The sequence below is a fragment of the Urocampus carinirostris genome, chromosome 6, assembly GCF_059441175.1.
Source record: "Urocampus carinirostris isolate Australia breed hairy pipefish chromosome 6, RoL_Ucar_1.0, whole genome shotgun sequence".
Classification (NCBI taxonomy): Eukaryota; Metazoa; Chordata; class Actinopteri; order Syngnathiformes; family Syngnathidae; genus Urocampus; species Urocampus carinirostris.
In genome coordinates this window covers 31,481,821-31,507,576 of record NC_142354.1, presented here as the reverse complement: position 1 = coordinate 31,507,576, position 25,756 = coordinate 31,481,821, and the positions used below count along the sequence as shown (strand labels likewise).

The following is a 25,756-nucleotide window of genomic DNA, read 5'->3' as shown; positions in this document are numbered from 1 at the left end:
GAGAAAACCATGCACGCATTTTTGCTTCTAAGGATTAATATCTGCCACGTTAAATCATTTTTTTTTTTAAATCCGATTTTGATATGTCTTACTAGAAAATCAGGTTAAAATGTAGTAAAAAAATATAATGTTTACATTAAGAAAAAATATTAGGCATTAAAAGAACGTTTTTATTTTGAGAATTAAAAATGATTTTAGTGAAAATATATATTTATATACACTTTACTTTTAAGGATTAATATCATCTGCATATTGCATATGTTTGTTTTTGTTTTATTTGTATTCTTGTGTTCTGAGTTGAACTAAAAAAAGCAAGAAAATTACTTTTTACATTAAGCAACTCCCTTTTCTGCACTCTTGGAAAGTAGCAAGTTAGTCAATAGCAGCCTTCCTTAAATTGAAGAAAATGTTCTGGAAAATTTAAAATGAATCAATGTGCCAAACTACTAGCAAAATAGTTAAGATGATTAACATGGCATAATGTAAAGGAATTAAAATATGAAGGATGGTTTCAGTAGTGTCAAATCAAAATATTGTATCATTGAAGAAAAGATGTCTCTAAAATTGTGATTGGGGAATTCAAAACCCTAGCTTCTGAAACATGAAGTAAAAAAGACAAAACAAGAGCAGAGCTGCTTTATCGTGCAACAAAAAATGACATAACCTTTATTTAATTATAATTAGGACTGTTTTATAAAACAAAGTTCTTAACAAGTTCTTCTCACTAGCATTTTGTATTTTAGACTTGTAGCCATCAAAGGTCAGGAGCAAAAGCAGAGACGAGCAAGCCAACCGACTGGCGTCAGAAGAAGGCCAGCCGTCACAACACAGCACGTGCTGTAGCACCGCATACCAGACACCCGCATCGTGCACACAATGGACACTCAGTGCTCCCTATCACGCACCAGCAGCATCAGCAATGCCAAATATTCCACAGGAGGCAAAAAGGTAGACTGACGAAAAAGTAAAATAAAATAAAAAAGATGACGATAGAAAGGGACAAGGACTTGTCCAGGGGATATTTGACATATTTTTTCCCTCAGGTTATTCAAATGAAGCAACTTGCATTGTGGATTGGAAAATGAAAAACACTTTGTGGTTATATATATATATATATATATATATATATATATATAGGGCATTAATTAAATTTGTGTACATGTTTAATTAATTTTAAAAAAGTGACATATATTACATTTGAATTTTGGGTTAATAAATCCACAGAGAAAAAGTGATAAAAATGAACTTAATTTGTGACGTGAAATGATTATAATAAATATTAACATGATGTAAAATTAAAAATAAAATAAAGAGTTAGGGATAGATCGATTATAAGCTACATCAATTATTGAAAAAATGTTGACACATCAAAATGGAGAAATACAATACAAAAAATAAATAAATAAAAGTCCCATCCAAAACTGCAACTCAAAAGTTTAATTGTGTATTCATCATATTTATTCAATTATTTTTTTAGTTATTCAAAATTACAGTTAGTTAACTTTAAATATATGGGATATCAAGTCTGCTTTAAACAGAGCTACTCAAACAGAGACCAATTTTTTAATTGAAATGATTTTGAGCTTTTAAAAGTTGGAATTTTCACTCAACTTTCTAAGCGACAATGCTGATCTTTGCAACATAAACTTTATAAAATGAAAAATAATTTCATATGATTCTTAAAAGTTGGTGATTTTACTCAAGTATTTAGAGTATTCATAATTCAAAACTTGTTATTTTCCTTTTTTTTCCATGAAAATTCATTCTCCATATGAATTTATTTTTTTCGTGACTAGTTATAGTCAGCATCAAAACATTTTTTTTTTTAAATAATTCAATAATTATCTTTTTTAATTCCATATATATATATATGTATCATTTTAATTTGCCATGTTAGATCATTTTGTTTGTTTCATTTGTCTGTGTTTTTCTAGAACACAAATTAAAAATTAAAGATAAATATGCAAAAAAAGTTGCTATAAAATAAGGTGTAGGGTGTTGGGGTAAAAATTTACAAGTAGAAAATTATTGTTCAACTAGCATATAATTTGCTAATTTATAACATTATTTTTATTATTTTAAGAAAAAAATGTAATCATTATAATTTTTGTGATAAATAAATTGTATATATTTATATATATATATGTATATATATATATATATATATATATATATATATATATATATGTAAATAAATATGTTTTAAAGGATTCATAATGTTTGCCTTGTTAGATCATTAGTTTTGGTTATTATCATTTTTGCTGTGTTTTACTGGAAGTTAGAGTGTAGCCAAAAAAAACAAGGTGTGTGTGTATTTATATATATATATATATATGTATATATATATATATATATATATATATATATATCTTTTAAAGATTAGTACAATACATCATGTATTTACGTTTTTCATTTTTTTTTCTGGGTTTTACTAAACAAAGCAGGTTAAAATGCTGTTACATAAGAATGAAAAAAATTACTAGCCATTAAGAAAAAATAAATTTTGCTGTATGAAAAAAAACACTGTTTAAAAAATACTAAGCAAGAAAAAAAGAAAAAAATCTCTCTCTAATGTACAAACTAAGTGATCACATTTAACACAAAGTATACACAACTTATCCAAACTATTTTGCACCTCCATAAGCTTCAACATGTATCCATGTAAATCATGCCATATTTTATTTAATGTTCGGACCAATTCAAAACAATAAAATTATAACACAAAAAAATAAAGCACCTTAAATATGAACTTTAAAGACTCACTTAGGACTTCTACCGCTCGCTTTGGATTTTCACGGTTCTCTGCCGCCCTCTGCTGGTCAAAAAATAAAACGTTAAAATCACACCCACGCAAAAAATGTGTCTTCTCCGATTGACTTGATAGTTCTAACCTCAGGGGGGATGAACAGCGAAGATGTTAATGTCCGCCATGTGTGAAGAAGTTTTTCTGCAAATACACTGGGAGGAGCAGCGAGGGGGGCTCTAAAAGAATTGCCGACACCCTGAGAGACCCCCCCTTCCCTCCTGCACATATGGATTTCATTACTAGCGCACACACAAACAACACTTGTGCAAAGATCGCGTTAAGAAAATGCTTCTCAACTTCTGAACTTACAACATTAAGGTCAGACGTGCAACACACGTGCTCTGCATGGAGTCTCTGCACGGCCCAATAATGGGAGTTTGCGCAAAGGGGAAGTAGATTGGTTTACGATCACATGACAAGATTTTTGTGTACATCTTCTACATTTTCAATAAAATGAGTCAAGTCACCTATTTTAATCATCTCAAGAACATTTTATTGTCTTAAAGGTATTTTTTGCAAAAAATAAATGTACAAGACGCACTGTGTAAAATATGGTTAAATGACATCTGAGCCTCATCTCATTAGCTGCACCGCTTATCCTCAGTAGGGTCGCAGGGGTGCTGGAGCCCATCCTAGCAATCATCGGGCAGTGGGCAGGGGACACCCTGAACTGGTTGCCAGCCAATCGCAGGGCACACAGGGACAGACACAGGGACAGAAACAGGGGCAGCAAGGCGGCGCAGTGGTTAGCGCGTGTGCGGCACAGTTCTAAGGTCTTTGGAACCTCCTGTGTCCGTTCAAATCCAGCTACCAGACATCCTGTGCGGAGTTTGTATGTTCTCCCGTGCTTGCATGGGTTTCTTCCGGGCACTCCGGTTTCCTCCCACATTCCAGAAAACATGCATTTCAGGTGAATTGGCCGGCCCAAATGTTCCTAGGTGTGAATGAGTGAATTGTCTGTCCCCGTGTGCCCTGCGATTGGCTGGCAACCAGTTCAGGGTGTCCCCTGACCGATGATTGCTGAGCGGGGCTCCAGCACCCCCGCGACCCTACTGAGGATAAGCGGTGCAGCTGATGAGATATATATATATATATATATATATATATATATATATATATGTGTATATGAGAGAGAGAGAGAGAGAGAGAGAGGCTACAGCTTTATACACTGTACATACAGTACAGTAAAAATAAAAACGTTGCTAGCCCTGCTCACAAGTGCCACCTGATGGTTGTTTGGGTCACTGGTCAAATCTAAATCAGAGAAAAAAAGTCTCCGACAAAATAAATGCGCTTTAGCAGAGACAGAAAGAGGCGTACTTATGTCGAGGGGATTTAAGTAATGGCTTCAATGTAGCCTAATGTAGCAAAATTATAGTGTAGTTTTTTTCTTCACAAATCTATTCAAGTAAAAACTCCTAGAAGTACAAATGGTCCCAAAACATACTCAAGTAAATGTAACGGAGTAAATGTAACCTGTTACTACCCACCTCTGATTTTAAACAATCACAGCCATCACCCTGTCCGATTTCTTTATGAATATAGTTTGCTCATTTGCTCAGTTAAAATTGAATTCAATTTAAGCACAATGATTACAAAGAAAGCTGGCAGACTTTCATTATTATCATTTTTGTTGGTTGACGTCCATGTTCAATTTGTTATTTTCTTTATTTTATTTGAGTTACATTGTGTTTTTTTATACCTTAATTTAATTTATCCAGTGTTTTTTTAATTAGACATTTTGAGGTTTTACTTAACTTTTACGCTCTGCTAAATTAATAAATTCACATAATAATCTTCTGCATGGCAAATCACTCAGATAAACTATGTTTAAATGATAAATGGTAAATGGTCTAGATATTTTCTATTTAAGTCACCAAATAAGCGCTTTACAATATGCTTCACACTCACGCATTCATACACGCACTCTTACATCGATAGAAGCGGTTTGCCATTTAGATTTTCCTTTTTAATGGTGTATAAAAATAAACAGATAAAACAAATGCAGGTACAGAAATTTATTTTTTGTAATTAACTACAATTTTGGTTGCAAAATTAATTGGAAGTCACAAGTAAATTACATATTGCAATGATCAGCGCGCAGCCCCACGGTGCGGTGGAACAGGGTTCAAGTCCAGCTGCCGCAGCCTCCCCGTGTGGAGTTTGCATGTTCTACCCGTGCCTGCGTGGGTTTCCTCCAGGCACTCCGGTTTCCTCCCACATTCCCCAAAACATGCATGTCTGGTTAATTAGACGATCCAAATTGTACCCTTGGTGTGAATGAGCATAAGAATGAGTTGTCTGTCTCTGAGTGCCCTGCGACTGGCTGGCAACCAGTTCAGGGTGTCCCCTGCCTATTGCCCGAAGGTGGCTGGGATATCCTCCAGTAACCCCCGCGACCCTACTGAGGATAAGGGGTGCAGATAACGGATGGATAGATAGTGCAATGGTACAAAAACTTATCACAAACATTTGTCGAGTACTACGTATGTAGTTAAACCAATGACAAAACACGAAATAATAGGAAAACGAAGTTTGTTTTAATTTTTTTTGTGTGTTCTCTGCTGAAACCTTTGCACTCACATTTTACCACAGTTCTTTTCACCTTCTGCCTCGTTTATTAAAATAAAAATGTTACTCTGTTGTAGACAGCAATTTAGGATTATTCTAACAACAACAATAATGCATGAATGCATGTCTATGTTAACTAGATTCACACCTCCCAGCAATTAAGATGAATCAAGAAGGTGCGATACCACAAAAATATATATAATATACCATTTAAGTGAGCTTTATAAAGGATATCCCTACATCTTTGAATATTTTCAAATCCATTAGTGGTCATATAGTAAAGTGCCTCATTTACATATAAACGTTTAAACCTGGTTTGTGCTCTTCTGTCTTCCAATTCAGTTTTGTCTCTCATGTACTTTAAACCCCAGAGTTACAGGGTCCTTAACTTACAATGTTTTCACATTACTGTGTGGAATAAGATGTTTTTAAGCCCCTTGCTACAGCATATTCCCCACCATACGACATCAACAACAAATTATTTTGTGTGCCTAAAACGTTCAAAAATCTAATTTTGCAGTGTTGGTCTGTGTCACAGCATGATGAAGATGCCGATATGCTATTGGATGAAATCCCTCCCAAAACGTTCTCCCTCTCCCCTCAGTTAAGAATAGTGTGACTTGCAGTGATAAAGGGAGAAGTAATAAACATAATAACCATGGAAAATAAGCTTGTGTTTTTTAAGAAATACGAGGTTAGCCCTACTAAGGAATATGGCTGTAACCGTTAGACAATGGGGACATTCATTGAGAAAAGGGAGGCGATTAAAGCAATGAAATCCTCTAAGGGCATGACAATTGTCGCAAGAGGAAGTTTTGAAATCAGAATTTGATATTAATCCGTCGTCTCCTTACCCCTGGATCTACCCACTAACTCCACTGTACCAGCTCAAGCCACGTCTCAACAAAGTTAAACAAAATTTCATTTTTCCTTTACAAGTACATTCATTCATAATGCTATGTAATCATTAACAGGTTTATACACATAAGTAAGTTGGTTTGTATCGTTTTAGCTCGTTACCATTCGTTTCTATCCCCCGCCATACGACAATTTCATCTAGCAACCTGGGGACTACTATTCTGGGTTACCTTCAAAAAGACAACAGAACGTCAAACATTCACAGTAAATGCCATCTCCACACTATGATATACTTTGTGGGAGTGTAGAATGAAAAAGACTTAAAAAAGCGTGGACACAATGTAATCCGAAGCACTCCCGTCAATGAGACCAGCGCCGTCGTTTGGAACGAACCAGCAGGGAATATTTTCTCCGTTGATGACATCTTTGCTGAAATCTTTCTGCCAGTGTCTGCAAGAGGCGAGAAAATTCAAAGTACGCACCCATTCTCATCATTATAGCTTGCGTTCAACTCAACAAACTTAGCTTACCGTGTCACGTTGAGTGTGTGTCCCTTCACATACATGACGGCATCTACTTCTTGCTCCAAACTCTTCGACTTAATATCCGACACTTCAAAATTAACGCCATGGTAGAACTGGCCTGTGGTTGGAGCAATAGAGTATGACGTAGCATTGGAAGTTAAAAAAAATATGATGATAACAAAAAGCCTTTTTTTGGGTTCCTACCGAGCAATCCATGAACAGAATTGGACAAGTGATGACTGTGCAGAGTGTAAAATCCCAAATAGTTTTGCTGCTGGTGTCGCCTCTTCCACACTTTTGTATGTCTTATGACCATAAACTCCACAGAGTGCCTCAGAGTGACCGTGAGGCAATAGTTCTTTGTCAGATGAAGGTCCATACTGATTGAGAAAGCAAAATATTTAGATCATTCAAACCGTTTCCATGATAGTGTAGGAATGAAGAAAGAAAATATACGCATTATTTTACCTATTTCACCCATTTTACTTTATTTTATAGTAAAATAAGAAAAAAATAATAACTTACGTTAAGTACAACAAAAGTGACTCACCTGGCCTCTTTGATAGAGCTCAAATCCGTCCACAAGAACTTGACCCGTTTCCCTCCATAGAACAGCAATATATCCTGGGTGCTCACCTCCAATTTTACCCCCAAAGCCTCATGATTTATCCCAAGACGGCCAAAGTAGGTATTAGTCTTTTGACCCTGGGTGAATGTTTTCTTGCCGATTATTTCGCCATTCACAACAAAACCTGAAGGTAAATGGAAATAAGTTAGCCTCTTGCATTTGTTTTGTTTTCCAAAATTTATGTTCGCTACATAGAACCGGGGTTCATAACAAGTGAGTGATGCATTACCATAGGTTTTTATCCCACACTATACAGAAATCTTTCTTTGCAATCCCTACTTTTGGAACAATAAATATTGTATTCCGGGGGTGTACTGCACAAGAGGACGTAACCTGATTTGGGGTCCTGGACCAGGTTGAAAATTGTCCCAGGTTTGTCATTAATGTTGAAACAGATGGCGTCTTTTCTGTCCGGGACTTCTATCATGAAATGTGGATCTCCGTCAACTGTAAGATAATAATAGACATGGAATCAATTAAATGTTATTTTTAATGATCAGATGAAAGGTAATTTGTAGTTTAGTTATTTGTCCAACCCATGTGTAAGTAAGTAAATATAGAGCTACCATTTGATTGTTGCCATGGACTTGCAGCATGGGCAGAAGAACCTAAAACAAAATTTACAATTACGTATCAGAGTAAAAAAATGTAAATATGGATAGTTAACAAAAATGACTTAAGTACCACGAGGTCCAGCTCTTTGATCTGGTCAACAAACAAAATGCAAAGAGCAAATTAGAATAAAAATGAATACAATTATGTTGTGGAATAAATAAAATGAAATGTGTACGGTATTGGAATGAGAATGACCTTACGATTTGATTGATGGCGTACACTCGTGGCTTGGGACGAGGAACCTAATATATGAAGAATTTGAAATGATACATAAATGAGCATAGGCTATAAAAGTAGGGATGCACGATAATAATCTTTTTATTTTATTTTTCTTTTTTTGTCACACCCCTCCACAAGATTGTCCTAAATGTTGATTTATTCAGGACAAATTATTTTGACAAATCTTTGATTCAGACTGACTGCTGCTCAACCAAGTCCGCTAACAAGTGTTTTAAATTGCGACAAAATTAGTTACTCTTTAGTAATTGCCGTATACAAAGTGTACAGTACATGTTTAAATTTGCTTTACATACACCGCAATGAGAGACCTCTCCAGCCGTAATTGGCCAAACTTAACATTTTCCCTATGTAGCATGTTTATATTTCTATTTATCGTTTATGGCTACCATTGTGAACTGTAAAGATAATGCCACCTTATAAGAGTGAGTGATAGCCAAGGCATGTGTGCAATTCAGTATTGAAGCACTTAACGCAGACTTTTCTTTCATGTTTAGAAGGGACCTATTTTCACATAAAGTAATGAAAACACTGATGTACTATTGAAGTGAGTCACTGCATTTGTCATTTAGTCAAAATTGTAGAATTTCTTTATTTATAATTTCATTTATTAAGTCATGATTATTGAATTCCTTCATTACTTCAGTGGTGCTTTGTTGTGTAGCCAATAGTGGCCTTGAGTGTTGCAGAAGCACTTGCTAAAATCATTTTAGACAGAAGCTTGTTGTGCTGTGGAACTTTCTAACACTAAAAGTTTGGCTTTCGTTTGAGTTGATGTTTCGTTTTAGCTTCTCGACCGCCCTTTTCGTATAAAAATGATTGTACGCAATTTTGTTTTCACACCTGGGGTCTGATACTGCCACGGCTACTTTTTATGACTCGTTTGTGTGAGTATTCTGCAAATAAGCTTTCGAATGTATTGATCAAAATCTCAAGCCTTTATTTTGATAACATCCATCCATCCATTATCTGCACCGCTTATCCTCAGTAGGGTCGCGGCGGAGCTGGAGCCCATCCCAGCTATCTTCGGGCTTACTCGCTCACTCGCACCTAGGGACAATTTGGACCGGCCAATTAACCTGACATGCATGCTTTTGGAATGTGTGAGGAAACCGGAGGGCCCAGAGGAAACCCACACAAACACGGGGAGAACATGCAAACTCCACACAGTAAGGTTCGATCTCATGACTTCAGAACTGTGCCGCACACGCGCTAACCACTGCGCCGCCGTGCTGCCCTATTTTGATAACATACTACCTGGAATTATGTCAGAAACACCAATAAATCATATGCACTTTCTACAACATTAATATGTGGGTTTTATGGTGCTCATAACAATGTCTTGTCATTATAGTTATTACTGATAAAGTAATTTTTGGTCAATTAATTAATAGAGTCAAGCTTAGGTCTCTTCAACACTACCTTTGGAGACATGTTAGCCCAAGCTGTATGAAATTATCATAAATGTAAACAATAATAAGGATGCACCTATGTTAGGATCAAGCACTCTACCATCCTCCAGACGGCGCCAACTGGCAGATGTACTGGAGGAACCCACACCTGGTTCTCATCGCCTGCACCTGACTCTATTCAGGAACCCTGTATTTAACGACTGGGCTGACAGCAAAAGCCGTCAGATCATTGTTTACCCCTGATGTTCCAGATCTAATGCCCGAGTACACTTGTCGTTGATTTAAATGAAATGATCTGAAATGATCTGCATTTATATAGCGCTTTTCAAGTCAATGACTTCCCAAAGCGCTTTACATTGTGCTTCACATTTCCCAATAGCGGCCGTGATCTGTGCAGCCATGTAAGGCGCTAACCTGCATATTGGGGGTATTGGGGGTTCAGTGTCTTACCCAAGGACACTTCGACATGCAACTCGGACAAGCCGGGATTCGAACTGGGATCCCTTGATCTCAAGACGAGCGCTCTACCTCCTGAGCTACTGCCGCCCCATTTACTCTGCTCCTCCTGAACTTTGCCAACTGTGAATGTTTACCGGACTGTTTTTTTTTTTTTGTTACTCATTTTTTCCCCAATCCTGTCTGCAAAGCACCTTTTGTTATTTTCTTTGCCTTCAAACAAACTGTCATTAAGTGTGTGTTGGTGGTTGGGTCTCCCTCACCAAAACATAACAATACAAAATTAATGGCATTAGAGTGTGTTTTAATAATTTTCTTTTTCTTGATAAAGAACAACATTTCACAAGTTATCAGTATTGTTCTTCAGCAGCAGGATTTTATCGGTTATTAGTATCGCTAGGAAAAGAAAAAGTTATCGTGCATCCCTAAATAAAAGCATACCTCTTTGTCTCTCTGCTTTTTGCCGTTGATCTGTGTAAAAAATGTATATTTATCAGCCTCTGTTTAAAGAACATAGCCTTTATAAAATGAGTTGTTTACCTTCTGTCAGCTTATCGGCGATGAGTGGGCTGTCTTGTCCATCCCCACTTTCCGGCTTGACGACCACCATGGATGTGAGAGGGGTTACAAAGTTGTAGCGCAGGGACATGTCCAAGGCCTCAGCTGTCAAGTTGTCCTTTTCCTGTGGACTAACAATGCGACTGAGAGAAAAGTTAGCTGCTGAGTATTCCATTAGAAGCATGGGAAAACAAATCTACATGGTGATTGTGACTGGGAGGTAAACCTTCTCTCCAGTAGTTGATGGATGGTAAGGTAAGCCCATAGTCGCTCAGTGAAGTCCCCGAAAATGTACTCGTCTTGCGGGTAGAGCACATCCCATTCAGCCACGTTTGGCTTCCCTTGCACTTGGAAATCTGCCTTTGGCTGTAGGAAGAGAGAGGGAGAAAAAACTTTAATCTGACAGAAACACATTATAAAAATAATACAAAATAAACAATCATGAATCCAAGCATAACATATTTATCATTGCAAGTTTGTTTATTCTGGGTATGTTATCAAAAAAAAGGCTGGAGCAGTTCACTTGAAAGTTTTATTTACAGAACAATCTGGGCACAAACGATTCACAGACGATGGCTGCTGGAAGAGTTCACGAGTGCAAAGGCAAAATAGCTTAAATTAATTCTTATACCAAAATTGTGGCCCAGAAGCTGAAACGAAACCTAAATGACACTTATAGTGGTGGAACGTTTTCAGCCTTACAAGACAATTTTGCCCATTTCAGGTATTCATTTTCCAAGTATAGACTATGTATATCTACATATGTTCTTAATTGTAAAATAAAATATCAAAATGTTGCAAAAACATATATAAATAAATCATCTTAAAAAAAATACACCATCTGTTATTAGTTATTTTTGTAAATTTTATCAAAATCTTAAAATAAGAAAGGTTATATGCAATACAAGAAAGTGTACCTAGTTTTAAAGAATTGTTTGCTTGTGTTTAGAGATAAACAAGTTAAAACTGGAGTATAATAAAATAAATACATCGCAATAGGAGCAAAACTATCTGCAAATGGGGAACAATGTGAAAGTGATATATCAGTGGTCACCAACCTTTTTGAAGCTTAGAAATACATTTTCTGTTACTGATTAATGCAAGGGGCTTCCATTTTGTATATGCATTTCTAAAATAACAACTTATTATTACCATTTAATTATTGTGTTATTACTAGGTTGTAATTTTTAGAAAAAGGTTTAAAATAGGCTCAGACACCCACTAACATCTGCCATGTATAAGGGAACTGCGTGGTTTAAATTTACAAAGTTGGGGTTAATTCAAAAAACAGTTTGAAAGAATAATGTATTCAAAGACATTCACATTGCTAGTTATAACTCAAATTTCCTTGAAAATCACAATGACCCATCACTGTTGAGCTTTTTTCAGAACTGGTCCACGGAGTATTTAACTCCTGATGACTCATGTAATAGATCAACGAAACAATGCACCCATTGTTCTTTCATTTACTGGTATTACGTATATAGAGAATACAAATCCATTAGAATTAGATTTGTCTTTATTGTCATTTATATCAACGTTGTATGTAATGAAATTAGACATGGCACTCCGGGGTAAAACATGTAATGAAGAGACACTTGAGGAGTAAATAAGAAAATGACAAGTAAAAATTGTCTAAATAGACTAGAGCAAATAAGACATTAACATTAGCATTAAAATGATTTTTCACGTTGACTCACCCCCTTGGCAAAAACATCCACCAGGAAGTTATCGAGCTCGTTGCCATCATCTAAGCGACCGGCTACCACTATCTCCGAGCCGTTAAATAAATGGCTGTGGTGGTTTTTGGTCACAGAGTCGACAGTATTGCCCGGGTAGCGCAGGTTCACCTCCAAAAGAAGTGGACTGGAGATCTCTTCGTAAAAACCCTGAAACACAAGTGTAGGTCTTGTACTGAATTGCATTTGATCTTATTTAAAATTATTTGGTTATGCAGGTTACTTGGAGCTGCAGAGCGGCATCTGAAGCCTCGAAGATTCTGCGCGCCAGCCCTTTGTTTTGCCTGCTCATCACATCCAAGAAAGAATAATCCACGTCGTTTCCAAAACCGAGACAGAAGAGTGACACATTTCTGTCAATGGCCCGGTGCACGTTCTCCTGAATTGTCTGCAAGTTGGACTGCCCTGTGCGTGAATGTAGTAGCATTGTGCAGATTATGTTTCCAGTTTCGGCAGATAAAATAAAAATACAGGTCACCCCAGGGATACAACATTAATCCATTTTAAGGTGGGAAATAAGGGTGAAATGGTTGTATGGCGGGTCCCCATGGAAATTAACGAATGTGTTCTAAATCTACCGTTCTTCAGGTAAAATCATGAAAGTTTTGTATACCGTATTTTCCGCACTATAAGGCGCACCTAAAAGCCTTTATTTTTTTCAAAAGCTGACCATGTGCCTTATAATACAGTGCGCCTTATATATAGATCAATATTAAGTCGCAAAGTCTTGCAACTAAGGCAAGCATCCACTGACTAGATTTTGCCCCGAGGCTAAGTAGTCCGCGGTGTATGCTGGGATTTATATACCGCCGTTTCATTTCCTAACCAATGTGCCAATCATCATTTGAATCAGTCACTATTGGCTAAAGTTATTCGGAGGTAAAGGGGGCGGATCCTTTTTATCATTTACAGGCTCGCATAGGCTAAAGACGCAAAACAAAGCCTGCAATTGGCCGAAAAAGATGAATGTGAATCACACGTTGGGTTGCACTACAGCATAGAGAAAACATTTTTTACTATTCTGCATTTGTAAATATTTGACTCTCCTGGATATACTACACTCACGGTTGTAAGAAGACCATGGTTACGTATCATTATTGAACGTGATGGCTGCAAGAGAACTTAGGTGAGCTGTGCGGCTTTATATTTTCCCGGTATCTTGTTTTAGAAAGATCTTGATGTTTCTGTGATGAGTCTATTTTTAAACTAAATTCAATTCAAAGTGTTTATTGTCATATGCACAGTAAAGAATCCCGTTTCCCTGCACAATAAAATTCTTACTTTGCTGTCCACACAGTTGCCAGCAAAACATAAAATGGAAACTAAGAAATGTTTGGCATTTCTTGAATCCCAAGACTTTAACCTTCCGAATGATATTTGGAACGATGCATTTGCGTGATTGGTGACATCATACAGACACTGTTTCAGTACATGTCTGAGACACGTATTTGCTTCTTTGCAAGCTTTCGGAATGTTAAGTGGGTAATAAGTTTGACTGAACTATCTGACTGTTTTGTCGACGTTCCCATTGTGGCGCCTTATCATCCAGTGCGCCTTATGTATGGAAAATATAGGACCAAAAACTATATTTTGGGGTGCGCCCTATAACCCGGTGCGCCTTATAGTGTGGAAAATGTGGTACATATAAACTCATTACACACTGTAAAGTAAATACATCATAAGGCGGGGACGCCGTAACCCACAGGTTGACTGTGAATTAGTTTGTGTGAGCATTTGATATGCGATGAAACTCACCATGGTTCGGCATCCCATCGGTCAACAAGAGAATCATGTCCATACTTCTCTCGAGAAGACCTTTGTGTTCTCTTTCTTTTTTTAACATTGTTACGGCTCCCAAAAGGGCCTCATTGATGTCAGTAGCTGAAAGACAGATAACGAACAGATAATTCTTGACGTCTCGTCGGTAGAAAGATCTGGGGGGGCAGTGAGGAAGGAGGGTGGAGGTAGAGGGGCAGCAGTCCAAAGTCGAAGTCAGAAGTTTGAACGTTTGTTTGACTATTTGTACAGAACACGTTAGGGCTGCACGATTAACCGAAATCGAAACAACATCACGATGTGACGTAGTGCGGTTGTCAAACCGCAAAGCACTACAGTTTTTTCAAGGTTTTGCAGTGAATGATGGAGTTTTAGCCAACCACAATTGTTCGAGTTTTAAAAGCGCCGACCAATCAGAGGCAAGTTTTAATAATAGCACAAGCCAATAAACGCGAATCAAAATTTGCAAGCACCACACTATGCCGCACCCACCGTGTGAGCTCATTAAGTGTCATGGCGGACTCCGTAAACATAGTCCCAGAGTCAACAAACGAGAAAGAAATGTAGCTTGCCCCGGAGAAGGGTGGTAGATCACTCGTTTGGACCTATTTTGGTTTTGACGATGCGGACGTGGAACCGAAGAAAACGCCCTTTGCAGAATTTGCTTTCGCGTAATTGCTAAGTACCAGCACCTTAAAAATTCACATATTAAAATACACGGCATGTCAAAAAGGATTACGAGTAAAGGACGAAGAAGGTGCATCTACAAGTCGATAGGGAGGTAAAAAAACCTCCATCAAAACAACATTTGCGCCCTTCATGCTGTACCAAAAGATTTTCCAAAGGCACAAAGAAATAACCAATACTGTGACTCTAGCTAAAAATGTCTAAGAGTGTCCAACCCCAAAATTGCATTATCGATTAGAGGTAAAACTCTTTTTATGCAATTTATGCAAGTTAATAAGTGAAATTTTATAATAAGAGTAATAAATTATTGTAGCAGTAGTGTTAATAAGTAAGCTGGAATAGTGGGTTTGAATTAATACTTGAATACATTTCTTGCACTGATGAACATGCTCCAGTAGTACAAAAATTATATCACACTAATTGCAGACATGTCATGTTTAAAGCCTTAAAAGTAGGCACTAGGAATTCACTGGGGACCTAAGAGGGTGCCAGCCTGCAAAAGTTTGGGATGTATGGTAAACTTGCAGCAACATGTGATCAGGGACAATGTACCGCAGAATATTTTTAAAACTGAGGCTGCAAAAAAAAGTGAAGCATTAAGGGATTACAGAACACTATCAAATGTTGAAGCAATGGCTCATTAAAATAATAATATAAAAAAAAGAATAACACTGGCCAACTTGATGTCACTAACCTCCTCTCTCCTTCAGTTTCCTAATGAAGGCAATGGCATCCGTCACATTCTTTTCTGTGGCCTTCATGATAGATTGTTTCCATGTGACAATCTCAGAATCAAACAAGATTATAGCAAAGTGGTCGTCTTCATGAAGATCCTTCAGAATGGCCGCCAAGGCTTCCCGGGTCTGTAGAAATGGTCACAAAACATCATTAACGAATATGACAAAAACATACGAGATATTTGCTGAAGACATACTTGTTTGATCTTTTGTCCACTCATTGAGCCACTCCTGTCAACCACAAATATTACATTCTTTGGGACGGTGGGTAATTCAGGTGGAGAGAAGAAGTGCACAAAGTAGCCATTTGCAATCTGAGGGAAGATGGAAATGAGCACAGGCTTTGTTATAAAGTTAAAAATTCAGTTTGTTGGGTACTGCCCACTGTAACTGGCTGGCAACTGCCTTCAGATAGCTGGGATGTGCTCCAGCACCCCTGTAACCCCACTGAAGATGAACAGTGCAGATAACGGTTGGATGGATGAATGGATGGATGAATGGATTGGGTTAAAAAAAAGTAGACAGAGGAGCAGGGCAAAGAGGAAAAAAATGATTGATTGATTTATTGATTGGATATGTGGTATCCGCTTATCACCGTTCACAGTTCATGGATCCCTTTACCACCAGGGGTCATTAGGTAACCACTTTCTGAGGAGTGTCTTGGGCAAGTACAGCGTGGCGGCAACCATCCCTCTCCAGACTGTGTTTTATTTTTAGATAGGAGTTTGCTCCTCCACATGAAACACGTAGTACTGGTTTCTAAAGTATGATTATTTTGAATGTGAAATTAGAAAAGGAGAAGCCTCTCAACCTGACTCAGTTACAGCACCTTCATTCTCTGGTTGGTGTTGTAAAGCGTCCTCCTACTCTTCTGAGATGAGTCGAACCAAGAAGCGCACTTTGCTGGAAAGCTTTCTGGAAAGCGTACCAGGTTCCAAAACTAAAACTCTTTTTGTTTTTCATTTTGTTTGTTTTTGCACGATCATCTTGATTTTGTTTCTGAAAAAAAATGAGTAGGTCTGTTTTGTTCATATGCCCATTGTACGAAATGTCAAAGGCCCTTACAAGACATCCATCCATTATCTCCACCGCTTATCCTCAGTAGGGTCGCGGGGAGCCCATCCCGGCTATCTTCGGGCAGTGGGCCAGAGACACCCTGAACTGGTTGCCAGTTGCAGGACACACAGAGACAGACAACTCACTCGCTCATTCACACCTACGGACAATTTAGACAGGCCAATTAACTTGACATGCATGTTTTTGAGATGTGGGAGGAAACAGGAGTGCCCGAAAAACATGCAAGCTCCACACGGGGAGGTTGTGGTAGCTGGACTTGAACCCAGGACCTCTGCACCGTGGGGCTGCGCGCTAACCACCCAGCCGCTATCTACATGTTTATGTGATATGGGCCCCACCATGCTGTACCTGCCCAAGACACACCACAGGAAATTGTCCCCCAAAGACCCTAGTGGTTAAGGAGTACAAGCCACCCATTTGTTTATAAACAGACCACTTCATTAAATTTGTTTTGAAACAGCTAGAATTAAAGCAAAGTAACAAGATATTTTCCTTTTTAAAGGAGCTCAATTTGATAATATGCATTGAAAAACTCAAAACGCAATGAGGCTTTTTTCCTTGAATTTAATAGATATGTTAGTAAACAAAATAAATATATGAAAAAAAAAGGCAAATACAGATAAAGGTAGCCAGCTATTTCTACGTTGGACATGAATGGGCAGTGGAGATAATAGTAGCACCAAAAAACATGTTAATAAGTAGAGTTTTTTGCTATCATATGTTTTATAATGACATATTTTTATTCATATATTCATCTTTATTGTGGGCCGGATTAAAGACCCTTAATGGCCATGTGTGGCCCGTAGTTTGCCCACGCCTAGCATAGCAGTTAAAAATATTGGCACTCACCTGGACTTCCCCTAAGCTTTCTTTTCGTTTGACATCATACTTGACAATAAAATCTCCTTCTATTTGAGTGGCAGCACATGAAAGACACGTCCTCTGTTGTTCCATCGAAGGCGAGAAAGTGAAAATGGCCTGAAACATGAAAACAGGCAAATTCGTATCCACCACATCTTTTCTTTTTTTTCATAATTGCTCTGGTTGCGTGTTTTGTATACTTTCTGTCTTTTTTAAAAATCATTAACCCACTAATTTGATTTATCCCAAGTGACAGTGTGTAATAATTAACCACTAGAGGTCACATTAGGTTAGAAAGGAGATGAAGTGGTGAACCATAAACTGAAGCTAACAATAGTGGCTAGAGGTGGAAACAGTGGTGAAAAATAATCGAAAATGACCACCAGATACATGAATCCTAGGACTCATCACCGGCAGGGTTCCACTGTGGAAAGTAAGTGATCTGATCTGCATTTTTATATAGCGCTTTTCAAGTCAATGACTTCCCAAAGCGCTTTACAGTGTGCTTCACATTTCCCAATAGCGGCCGTGATATGTGCAGCCATGTAAGGCGCTAACCTGCTTATCGGGGGTATTGGGGGTTCAGTGTCTTACCCAAGGACACTTCGACATGTAACACGGACAAGCCGGGATTCGAACTGGGATCCCTTAATCCTAAAACGATCCCTCTACCTCCTGAGCTACTGCCTCTCATAAGTAGTTGTGAAGAACATTAAAAAACACTGTAGCAATGTAATTACATTTGCAAAATTGTCATCTGGGTTTCTGAAGTAGTAGAATCGTGGCCAAACATGTCAACCTTTGCAAAGGTCCCCTCAAGTTATGTAATATAATTACAACTTTCTAAATCCTCCAGCCTTGAAAAATATATGATTACGAGGTAGTGAAGCTGCGTTTCAGTTCCATGCAGCCAAACTCTGGAATAGTCTTCCTGATAACGTCAGACAGGCCTCTACTCTGACAATGTTTAAGTCCAGGCTGAAAACAGCTCTGTTCAACTGTGCATACAACTGAAAGGGTTCTATCTGCACTCTTCACTTTTACCTTATTTTAATTCATTGATTTTATTATGTTTTATCTGTGGTTTTAATGCATTTTAAAAAAACACATTTTAAATTTTCAATGTCTTTTATTGTGTGTTTTTAACCTGTCTGCCATTTCTGAAAAGCAATTTAATTTGCCTTGTGTATGAATTGTGCTATACAAATAAACTTGCCTTGCCTTGCCTTACATGTATTGTTGCTTATCAATTTAATCAATATTGTTTTATTTCAATGAATAAAGCATTTTTACACCACTAAGGGTCGCTTGTTATACACTCTGGGATTTTAAGAAATAGTTTGCTGCTTATCATTAACCAGTTAATTGTATAGTTCATTGTATCCCTTCATTTATGTAAGTAGTGTTTTATTAGTTTTTATCTGCACTATTTATTGCAAACAAGTTTTTACAGGCACCTGCTTCAAGGCACAAGGAAATCTATACTTTTTTATTTTATTTTTTTGCCTTACAAACCATAATAAATGCAGGTGTCAAGGGTTTAAAACTTTTAAACACTTACAAATATTCAATTTCTAATTTAATTGTTTAACTTTGATGATATTCTAAAAGAATTATCATTTTGAATGTGAAATTAGAAAAGGATAATGATGATAATAATCAAGTCACATATTTAGTTCCATTTTCGAAGACAATTGACAGATCTAGCGCTCTGCATCTATGATGCAAACATATTTTTAACCTGTTCCTCCAAGTCAAGTCAAGTCAAGTCATATTTATTTGTATAGCCTTTAATCACACGAAGTCTCAAAGAGCCGTACAGACTCCTGCCTATTATTACACTATCCCCTGATCTAAAACCTACCTGACAGAAAGGAAACACTCAAAACCTCAACAAGAAGAAAATAAGAAACCTTGGAACACAATTACTTTCCTCTGTAACCAGTACTGTAAAGCGTTATAAATACAATTTTGTAACTCCACTGTTGTTGCCTACATAGTACAATACTGTATTGTTCCACAAGAATACTAATTGTGTCATTGCCAAAGATCTGTAACAACATAATTAAATTGAGTAATTATCACTAATACTGTTACTAATACTAACCATAGCTTATGGAGTTCACTGTGTGCAGCGCATTAAAAAAAACTACACTCTAAAAGTATCCACTTTTAAAACCCAAAAATAATGAAGGGAAAATGACGTGTAGTTGACACAATAATACTAAAAATCTCACTTGCTGAATTTTAACAAACCCATCATCGCTCTATAGCACAGGTGTCAAACAGGCGGCCCGCGGGCCAGATGACAATAAGCATCTCTTTCTCTCTTCCTACCATTCACGCATTCTTTTCTCTCTTTCTGTCTTTCTATTTCTCTTTGGATTTCTTTCTTCCTGTCCCTTTCTTTTCCCCCTCTCTCACGACTTTTTATCTTTTGTTTCTCACGCTCTCTCTCTTTTTCTTTCTTTGTCCCGCCCTCTCTCCTTTTCCATTCCTCTTTCTCTTATTTCTTTATCTCTCTCTCTCTTTCCCTCTTTTCCACCCATTTTCTCCCACTCTCTGTCTCTGTCTCTTTCACTCTGTGTGTCTCTCTTTTTTCTTCCTTTGTTGCTTTTTGTCTCTTTCTCTCTCTGTGTCTTTTAACTTCTTTTGCTGTAACTTCCTTTTTTCCTTTTCTCTCTTTTCTCTTTCTCTCTTCCTACCCTTCGCGCTTTCTTTTCTCTCCTTCTGTCTTTCAATTTCTCTTTGGATTCCTTTTTTCCTCTCCGTTTCTTTCCCCCTCTCTCAAGACTTTGAATCTCTTTTGTCTCTCATGCTCTCTCCCTCTCTCTCTTTTTCTTTCTTTGTCCCGCCCTCTCTCCTTTTCCCTCCCTCTTTCTCTTATTTTTTCTATCTCTCTTTTTCTTTCTCTTTAATCTACTAGTCCGGCCCGCGAGAGAATGTGTGTTCTATCGTGTGGCCTCCGAGTTCAAATGAGTTTGACACCCCTGCTCTATAGGTTTGAAAACAAGACCTCCAGGAATGTAATTTCTACCTTGTTGTTTCTGATCGTTTTCTCCACTAGAGGAAGCAATTGATTGTTGAGGAATGTTGCTGAAGCGTCCGCCGAAGCGATCCCCTGAGGCTCAAAGATGCGGACTGCAATCTACACAAAGAAGTCCAGTGTTCCATTGTATTCATCCTCTTTTTCATAAGGAAAGCATGAAAATGAAACAAACCTGAAAGTCTTGAACTGGTTGTTTGGGTCTTACTCGGGTTAGAATTTCATACTGTCCAAGTTTCCTCTGAAGCAGCTCCTCGTAGGTCAAAACAAAAATGACGCCACTTCTTCCAGCGACGTTGGCAGACACCGAAAACTGCTCCATTTGTCTTCCAGTTGCCCTGAGAAAAAATATCTAGACTTTTTTTTGTATTGTAATACAGTGGAACCTCGGTTTTCGAACGCCTCTCTCAGTTCGAACAAATCGGTTCGCGACCGAAAATTTCGAGAAATTCTTGCTTTGCTTTTCGTTCAAAAAATCGGAGTTCGAACGCCGGTACGCTAGGGCGCGATGCTGAGCGGCGTACGGGTGTAGATCGTGTAGATTTCCCCCACCCCTCGTGAAGAACTGCTATGACGTGCGCACGCACTTCTTTTCGCTTTCGCTTTTAATATCGGTGAACGGAGTGTTTTAGCCCCTAATTATGCCTCCGAAGAAGGTCGGTGCAAGCAGCAAAGTTGCTACAGGTGAAAAAAGAAGAGTAGTGCGTACAACTATTGCATTTAAGAAAGAAATAATAGCAAAATGAAGAAGGTGTGCGAGTTTCCCTTCTTTTGAGGGAATAGAGCATGGCTTCTGCAGACCACCACAAAGGTAAGAAATCCTATTCATAACTCTTTTGTTTATCCTTTAACCGCTCACCACTTTTTGTGGAGACCCGGGTGCTAAATGATGTGTAAACGACCTGATTTTTTTATTTTTACACGTTCATGTTAGCGTAATCTTTTGTACGGAAGATTATGCTAACGCGAACGTACGATTAGCCTGGGTTAGCTTCATGTTTACGTTCGTGGTAAACATTCAGGGTTTTGGAACGGATTAAAACGATTTTACATTACTTTAAATGGGAAAAACGATTTCGGTGATCTAACAAATCGGTTTTCGAACAGGGTTCTGGAACGGATTATGGTCGAGAACCGAGGTTCCACTGTATTCCCTAATGTCAGTACAACTTACTTGACCAGTCCAGCAGTCTTTCCTGAAGAAACCGCCTTCTCATACTCCTTTTTTGCTTTCTCTTTTCCCTTCACCTCTCCTACGTAAACTTTGCCGTCAATTTCCCTAAAACGGACATAGAAGAGTTTTGGGCCAGGGTTTTGTTTTCTGTAGGGTTTGTGTGCAATATTTAGAGTGATTTAGTGGTGGATATGATCATTTTGAAGCATAAACAGCCAAAGAAGCTAGTTAGAAAGCTAAAAATAGCCGCCAGCAGGAGATGCTATTCGATGCTTCAATACTATGATTTAAATGGACAGATATTTATTTGTGAATGCTGTTTTTGTTTTCACTTAAATAATACATTATTTTTTTAAACACCTGATGTTTGGATAGTTTAACGCAAAAACTTGGCTGCCTTTATAAAGGACAGATATTTAGGTATAAACACATTTTTTTGTATAATTTATTGTATGAATTGATATAAAAAAACTTACTGTTTGTATATCTTTTGTCTATGAGTGTTTGTTCAGTTTTATGAACATCAATGTTTTTCGGGGGAAAAGCATGACGTAGTCACAAGAAGTGTCTTGGCAGCCATCTTACATTGTATCATGACTTATATATCCTGAAGTTTTTTTTATTTTATTTTAAAGATACAAAAAACAGTAACTTGAAACTAGCACTACTGACATTTAAAATTGGTAGGGCTGCAACTAACGATTCATTTCATAATTGATAAATCAGTCGATTATTTTTTCGATGAATCGGATTTCTAATTTCCCTCATACTTATTCAGATATCGAGTTTTGGACAGATAGATGATAGAGCACAAAACAAAATATTATATGATATAAAACGATAAAAATTTTATAAGTGTTTGTCAATTAACATAGTAAAAATACATATAAAAGGAATGCTAATATGCAAAATATGTAAGATAATTTTCTCCTACCACCTTATCCACAGATCAAATCAAATGTGCACTTATCATACAAATGAAGAAGAAAAAGCAATACATTTCAGTTTGTGTAGATTTTTTTATAAATACTGTCTTGACGTCCTCTGCCGGACCAAAGCGGTACTACAATTCCTAGTGTCACAACGAAATGGTGTGCACTCTGATTTGCATTGATGAAACGTTCCTGGTGGCTCAATCGAGTGATACTGCTTATCGTTATTAATTGCCAAAGCTTCTAATCATCGAATGTAATTGATTTTGTAGATTCGTTGTTGCGGCACTAAAAATTGATGATAAACCCTTATTGATAAGTACTAGAATGTTTCGTATCCGATCTGGTCGTGCAAGTAGATCTACTTACACTGTTTGGGACTACCTAAGAGGAAAATCCACAATTTTTCCTTTTTTTTAGATATCCATCGCCAAAACATGGCAGTAAAACATTTGAGCCTTCACTAAGGAACATTAATTTCATGTTTGACATAGTACATTTTTTGTTCACTCTTAAAATCATTGTTCTTTGGGGAGAATTAACATATGTAACATAAACGTGAATAGCTGCTGCCAAATTTTACACATTGTCACGTAAACTTACATGGTGAAGTTGGTGATGAAAGCAGTCTTGGGCAGCTCTACCTGGAAGGTGATTTCCTGCGAGAAGTTTGCTTTGTTCACAGCCTTGGAGGTCATGACAGTGTGAGCGAAACGAGACGTCACCGCGCACTCCACTTTGAAAGTTTGTATCTCCACAGTCTGACGGATGAACAGCAGCAGCATAATTTCCACATTCAGAACTTTCTATTTAGCAAGTAATTCACTATATTTTCAGATTGCCTATCACTCTTTTGAAGTATACTTACTTTTACTGCTTGACTTTTATGATTCCTTAACTATTCTATCAATTTTCTAAATGCTATTTTTAGAATGGAACGCATGACAATAAACATCCTGTTTTGAGCATTACAAAAATGCTAGTCAAGGATCTATCTCTGCTGCCAAAGTTAAAGCTTTAATTCAAGTTAACTCAAAGCAAAGCTTTGAAGCAGCTTTGATTCAACTCAAAGTTCTAAGGGTTTTTTTGACGATGTTTAGAATAGAATAGAATAGAACATACCTTTATTTTCTCATCTCATCTCATCTCATTAGCTGCACTGCTTATCCTCAGTAGGGTCGCGGGGGTGCTGGAGCCCATCCCAGCAATCATCGGGCAGTGGGCAGGGGACATTGTCATTGTTACAAAATGGGTTAACATAATAATAATAATAATAATAATAATAATTTCCTTGTATTGTCATTCTGTGTAACAATGTACACAGAACGAAATGTCGATTGCACCTGACCCGTTGTAGCGAGCCGATGCAGCCGCAGCCAACAGAGGGCGCCCCACCAACATGTTGTGACAACGAAATTGGGTTAATAGCAGAACTGTGCTGTCAAAGTTAAAGCTAAAACTCAATTCAACTTAAGGCAAAGCTTTACACCTGCTTTAAAACGTTACCTGGAGTTAACTCAATGTGCCGCTTTAACCTAATCAACTTTAGTTAAATTTTTAAAGCAGCTTTAAAGCAGTTTTAACTCATCTCAAAGTTATGAAGTAGCTTTGAATCCAATTAAAGCTTGATTTTAATCATAGTAAAGAATTTGTTATAGATTTTAAAGCTTTAACCCTAGTTAACTCAAGGCAGAGCTCTAAAACTGCTTTTAAACTTTAACGTGAATTAGCTTATCATACCTCTTTAAACGCGTGGGTTTCCTCCGGGCACTCCGGCTTCCTCCCACGTTCCCAAAACATGCATTTCAGGTGAATTGGCCGGTCCAAATTGTCCCTAGGTGTAAATGAGCGAATGAGTTGTCTGTCCCTGTGTGCCCTGCGATTGGCTGGCAACCAGTTCTGGGTGTCCCCTGCCCACTGCCCGGAGATGGCTGGGATGGGCTCCAGCCCCCCCGCGACCCTACTGAGGATAAGCGGTGCAGCTAATGAGATGAGACGAGACCTCTTTAAACTACTCAGCTTTGGTTAAAGCTTTAAAGCAGCTTTAACTCATCCTAAAGCTCAAGAGCTGTGTTGAATCTAAAGCTTTATGTAACTCCAGTAAAAAGGTTTCTTTTAGTAGCATTTTTTTGCAAAGTTAATGTTTTGACTGAAGTTAACTTGAGGCAATTTTTTAAAACTGTTCCTCAATCAACCGCTTAAAACTAATCAACTTTAGAAAAGCTTTAAAGCAACTTAAACTCATCTCAAAGTGTTAAGGTTTCCCTGAATTCCCCTGAGACTGGGCTTAAAATCAAGTAAACTATTTAAAAACCTTTAGTGGCACAATGATAAACATGATAGATATAAACAAACTCCACCAAAACGAAGCAACCTTCTTTCATTAAATCGAGTTTCTGTTCATCTGCTAATTCAAATGTGACTATTACCTTCCGGCCTCCAAACCCCCTGAGACCTGTGCGCAGCAAACATTGTAAAAAATTCTTGTGCAGTAGGTTTAAACTGACTTATCTTTACCGGCTCCTTAAAAATACAAACACTGGCATTCGTAGATTTTAATCAAACAGCCCCCAGAATAATAAACGTTACATTGAATACTGTGAATTAAATATCTGTATAACCTCCACAGGGGCATTTGCGCTGGAAACAAGTGGATCTTCTTGCCCCTGAGCTGCAAGCACCAAACAGATCCAAGCCCATGGTAAGACCCTCCAGAACACAGTTTTACCCGCCGCGACTAAGAGAGTCCGATCCCCAAGCATGGCTGAAAACAAGCACTCTGGGAATTCCTGGCATGTCAAGCAAAGTCTTTCCTCAAAAACATCTCCCCGCCCAGGCGCCCACTCATATTCCTGGAGGCGGAACTTCTGTTTTCACTCTCGACAGCGTGAGTCAGTTACAGTTGATGTTTGTTTTCTGGGAAATTGGCATGCATTGGACGGGATTAAGAACGCATGGAAGGTTTTATAGCCAAGAGTCAAATTGAGACTTGTTCGTTCAGATGGATTGCAACCCAGAAAGCGAAGTCATCCTTGTGCAAAAAGGGACACTGAGAATTGGAA

At 37.8% G+C, this 25,756-nt stretch overlaps 1 protein-coding gene and 1 long non-coding RNA gene across 3 annotated transcripts; both read right to left on the bottom strand.

Moving 5' to 3' along the window:
- Positions 1 to 689: 689 nt before the first annotated feature.
- LOC148364571 (uncharacterized) lies at positions 690 to 3,191 on the bottom strand. 2 transcript variants are annotated; one of them, XR_015850770.1, is made up of 4 exons: positions 3,116 to 3,191; positions 2,892 to 3,024; positions 2,764 to 2,815; positions 690 to 953 (listed from the first exon to the last, which is right to left on the bottom strand). It is a non-coding gene; the product is annotated as an uncharacterized LOC148364571 (long non-coding RNA). The 2 variants fall into 2 exon arrangements; XR_015850769.1 differs by having other exon boundaries at positions 2,764 to 2,812.
- A 1,562-nt stretch (positions 3,192 to 4,753) lies between these two features.
- LOC148364570 (inter-alpha-trypsin inhibitor heavy chain H3-like) lies at positions 4,754 to 25,693 on the bottom strand. Its single transcript, XM_088338716.1, has 20 exons — positions 25,316 to 25,693; positions 23,298 to 23,455; positions 21,763 to 21,867; positions 20,764 to 20,926; positions 20,580 to 20,690; positions 17,531 to 17,659; positions 15,802 to 15,918; positions 15,562 to 15,730; positions 14,160 to 14,285; positions 12,628 to 12,809; positions 12,366 to 12,554; positions 10,892 to 11,031; positions 10,648 to 10,808; positions 10,549 to 10,578; positions 7,954 to 7,995; positions 7,721 to 7,834; positions 7,310 to 7,511; positions 6,964 to 7,139; positions 6,766 to 6,877; positions 4,754 to 6,685 (listed from the first exon to the last, which is right to left on the bottom strand). Exons 1-20 carry the CDS (start codon positions 25,454 to 25,456, stop codon positions 6,556 to 6,558), a joined length of 2,697 nt encoding a protein of 898 aa, XP_088194842.1. The 5' UTR covers positions 25,457 to 25,693; the 3' UTR covers positions 4,754 to 6,555.
- Positions 25,694 to 25,756: the final 63 nt, after the last annotated feature.

Coding starts and splice junctions, on each gene's coding strand:
- LOC148364570 (XM_088338716.1), bottom strand. CDS start 25,456: ATGCTTGGGGATCGGACTCTCTTAGTCGCGGCGGGTAAAACTGTGTTC. Junction 10,809..10,891: donor CATCAACTACTGGAGAGAAG/GTTTACCTCCCA, acceptor CTTTTCTCTCAG/TCGCATTGTTAGTCCACAGG. Junction 6,686..6,765: donor CACACACTCAACGTGACACG/GTAAGCTAAGTT, acceptor CGCCTCTTGCAG/ACACTGGCAGAAAGATTTCA.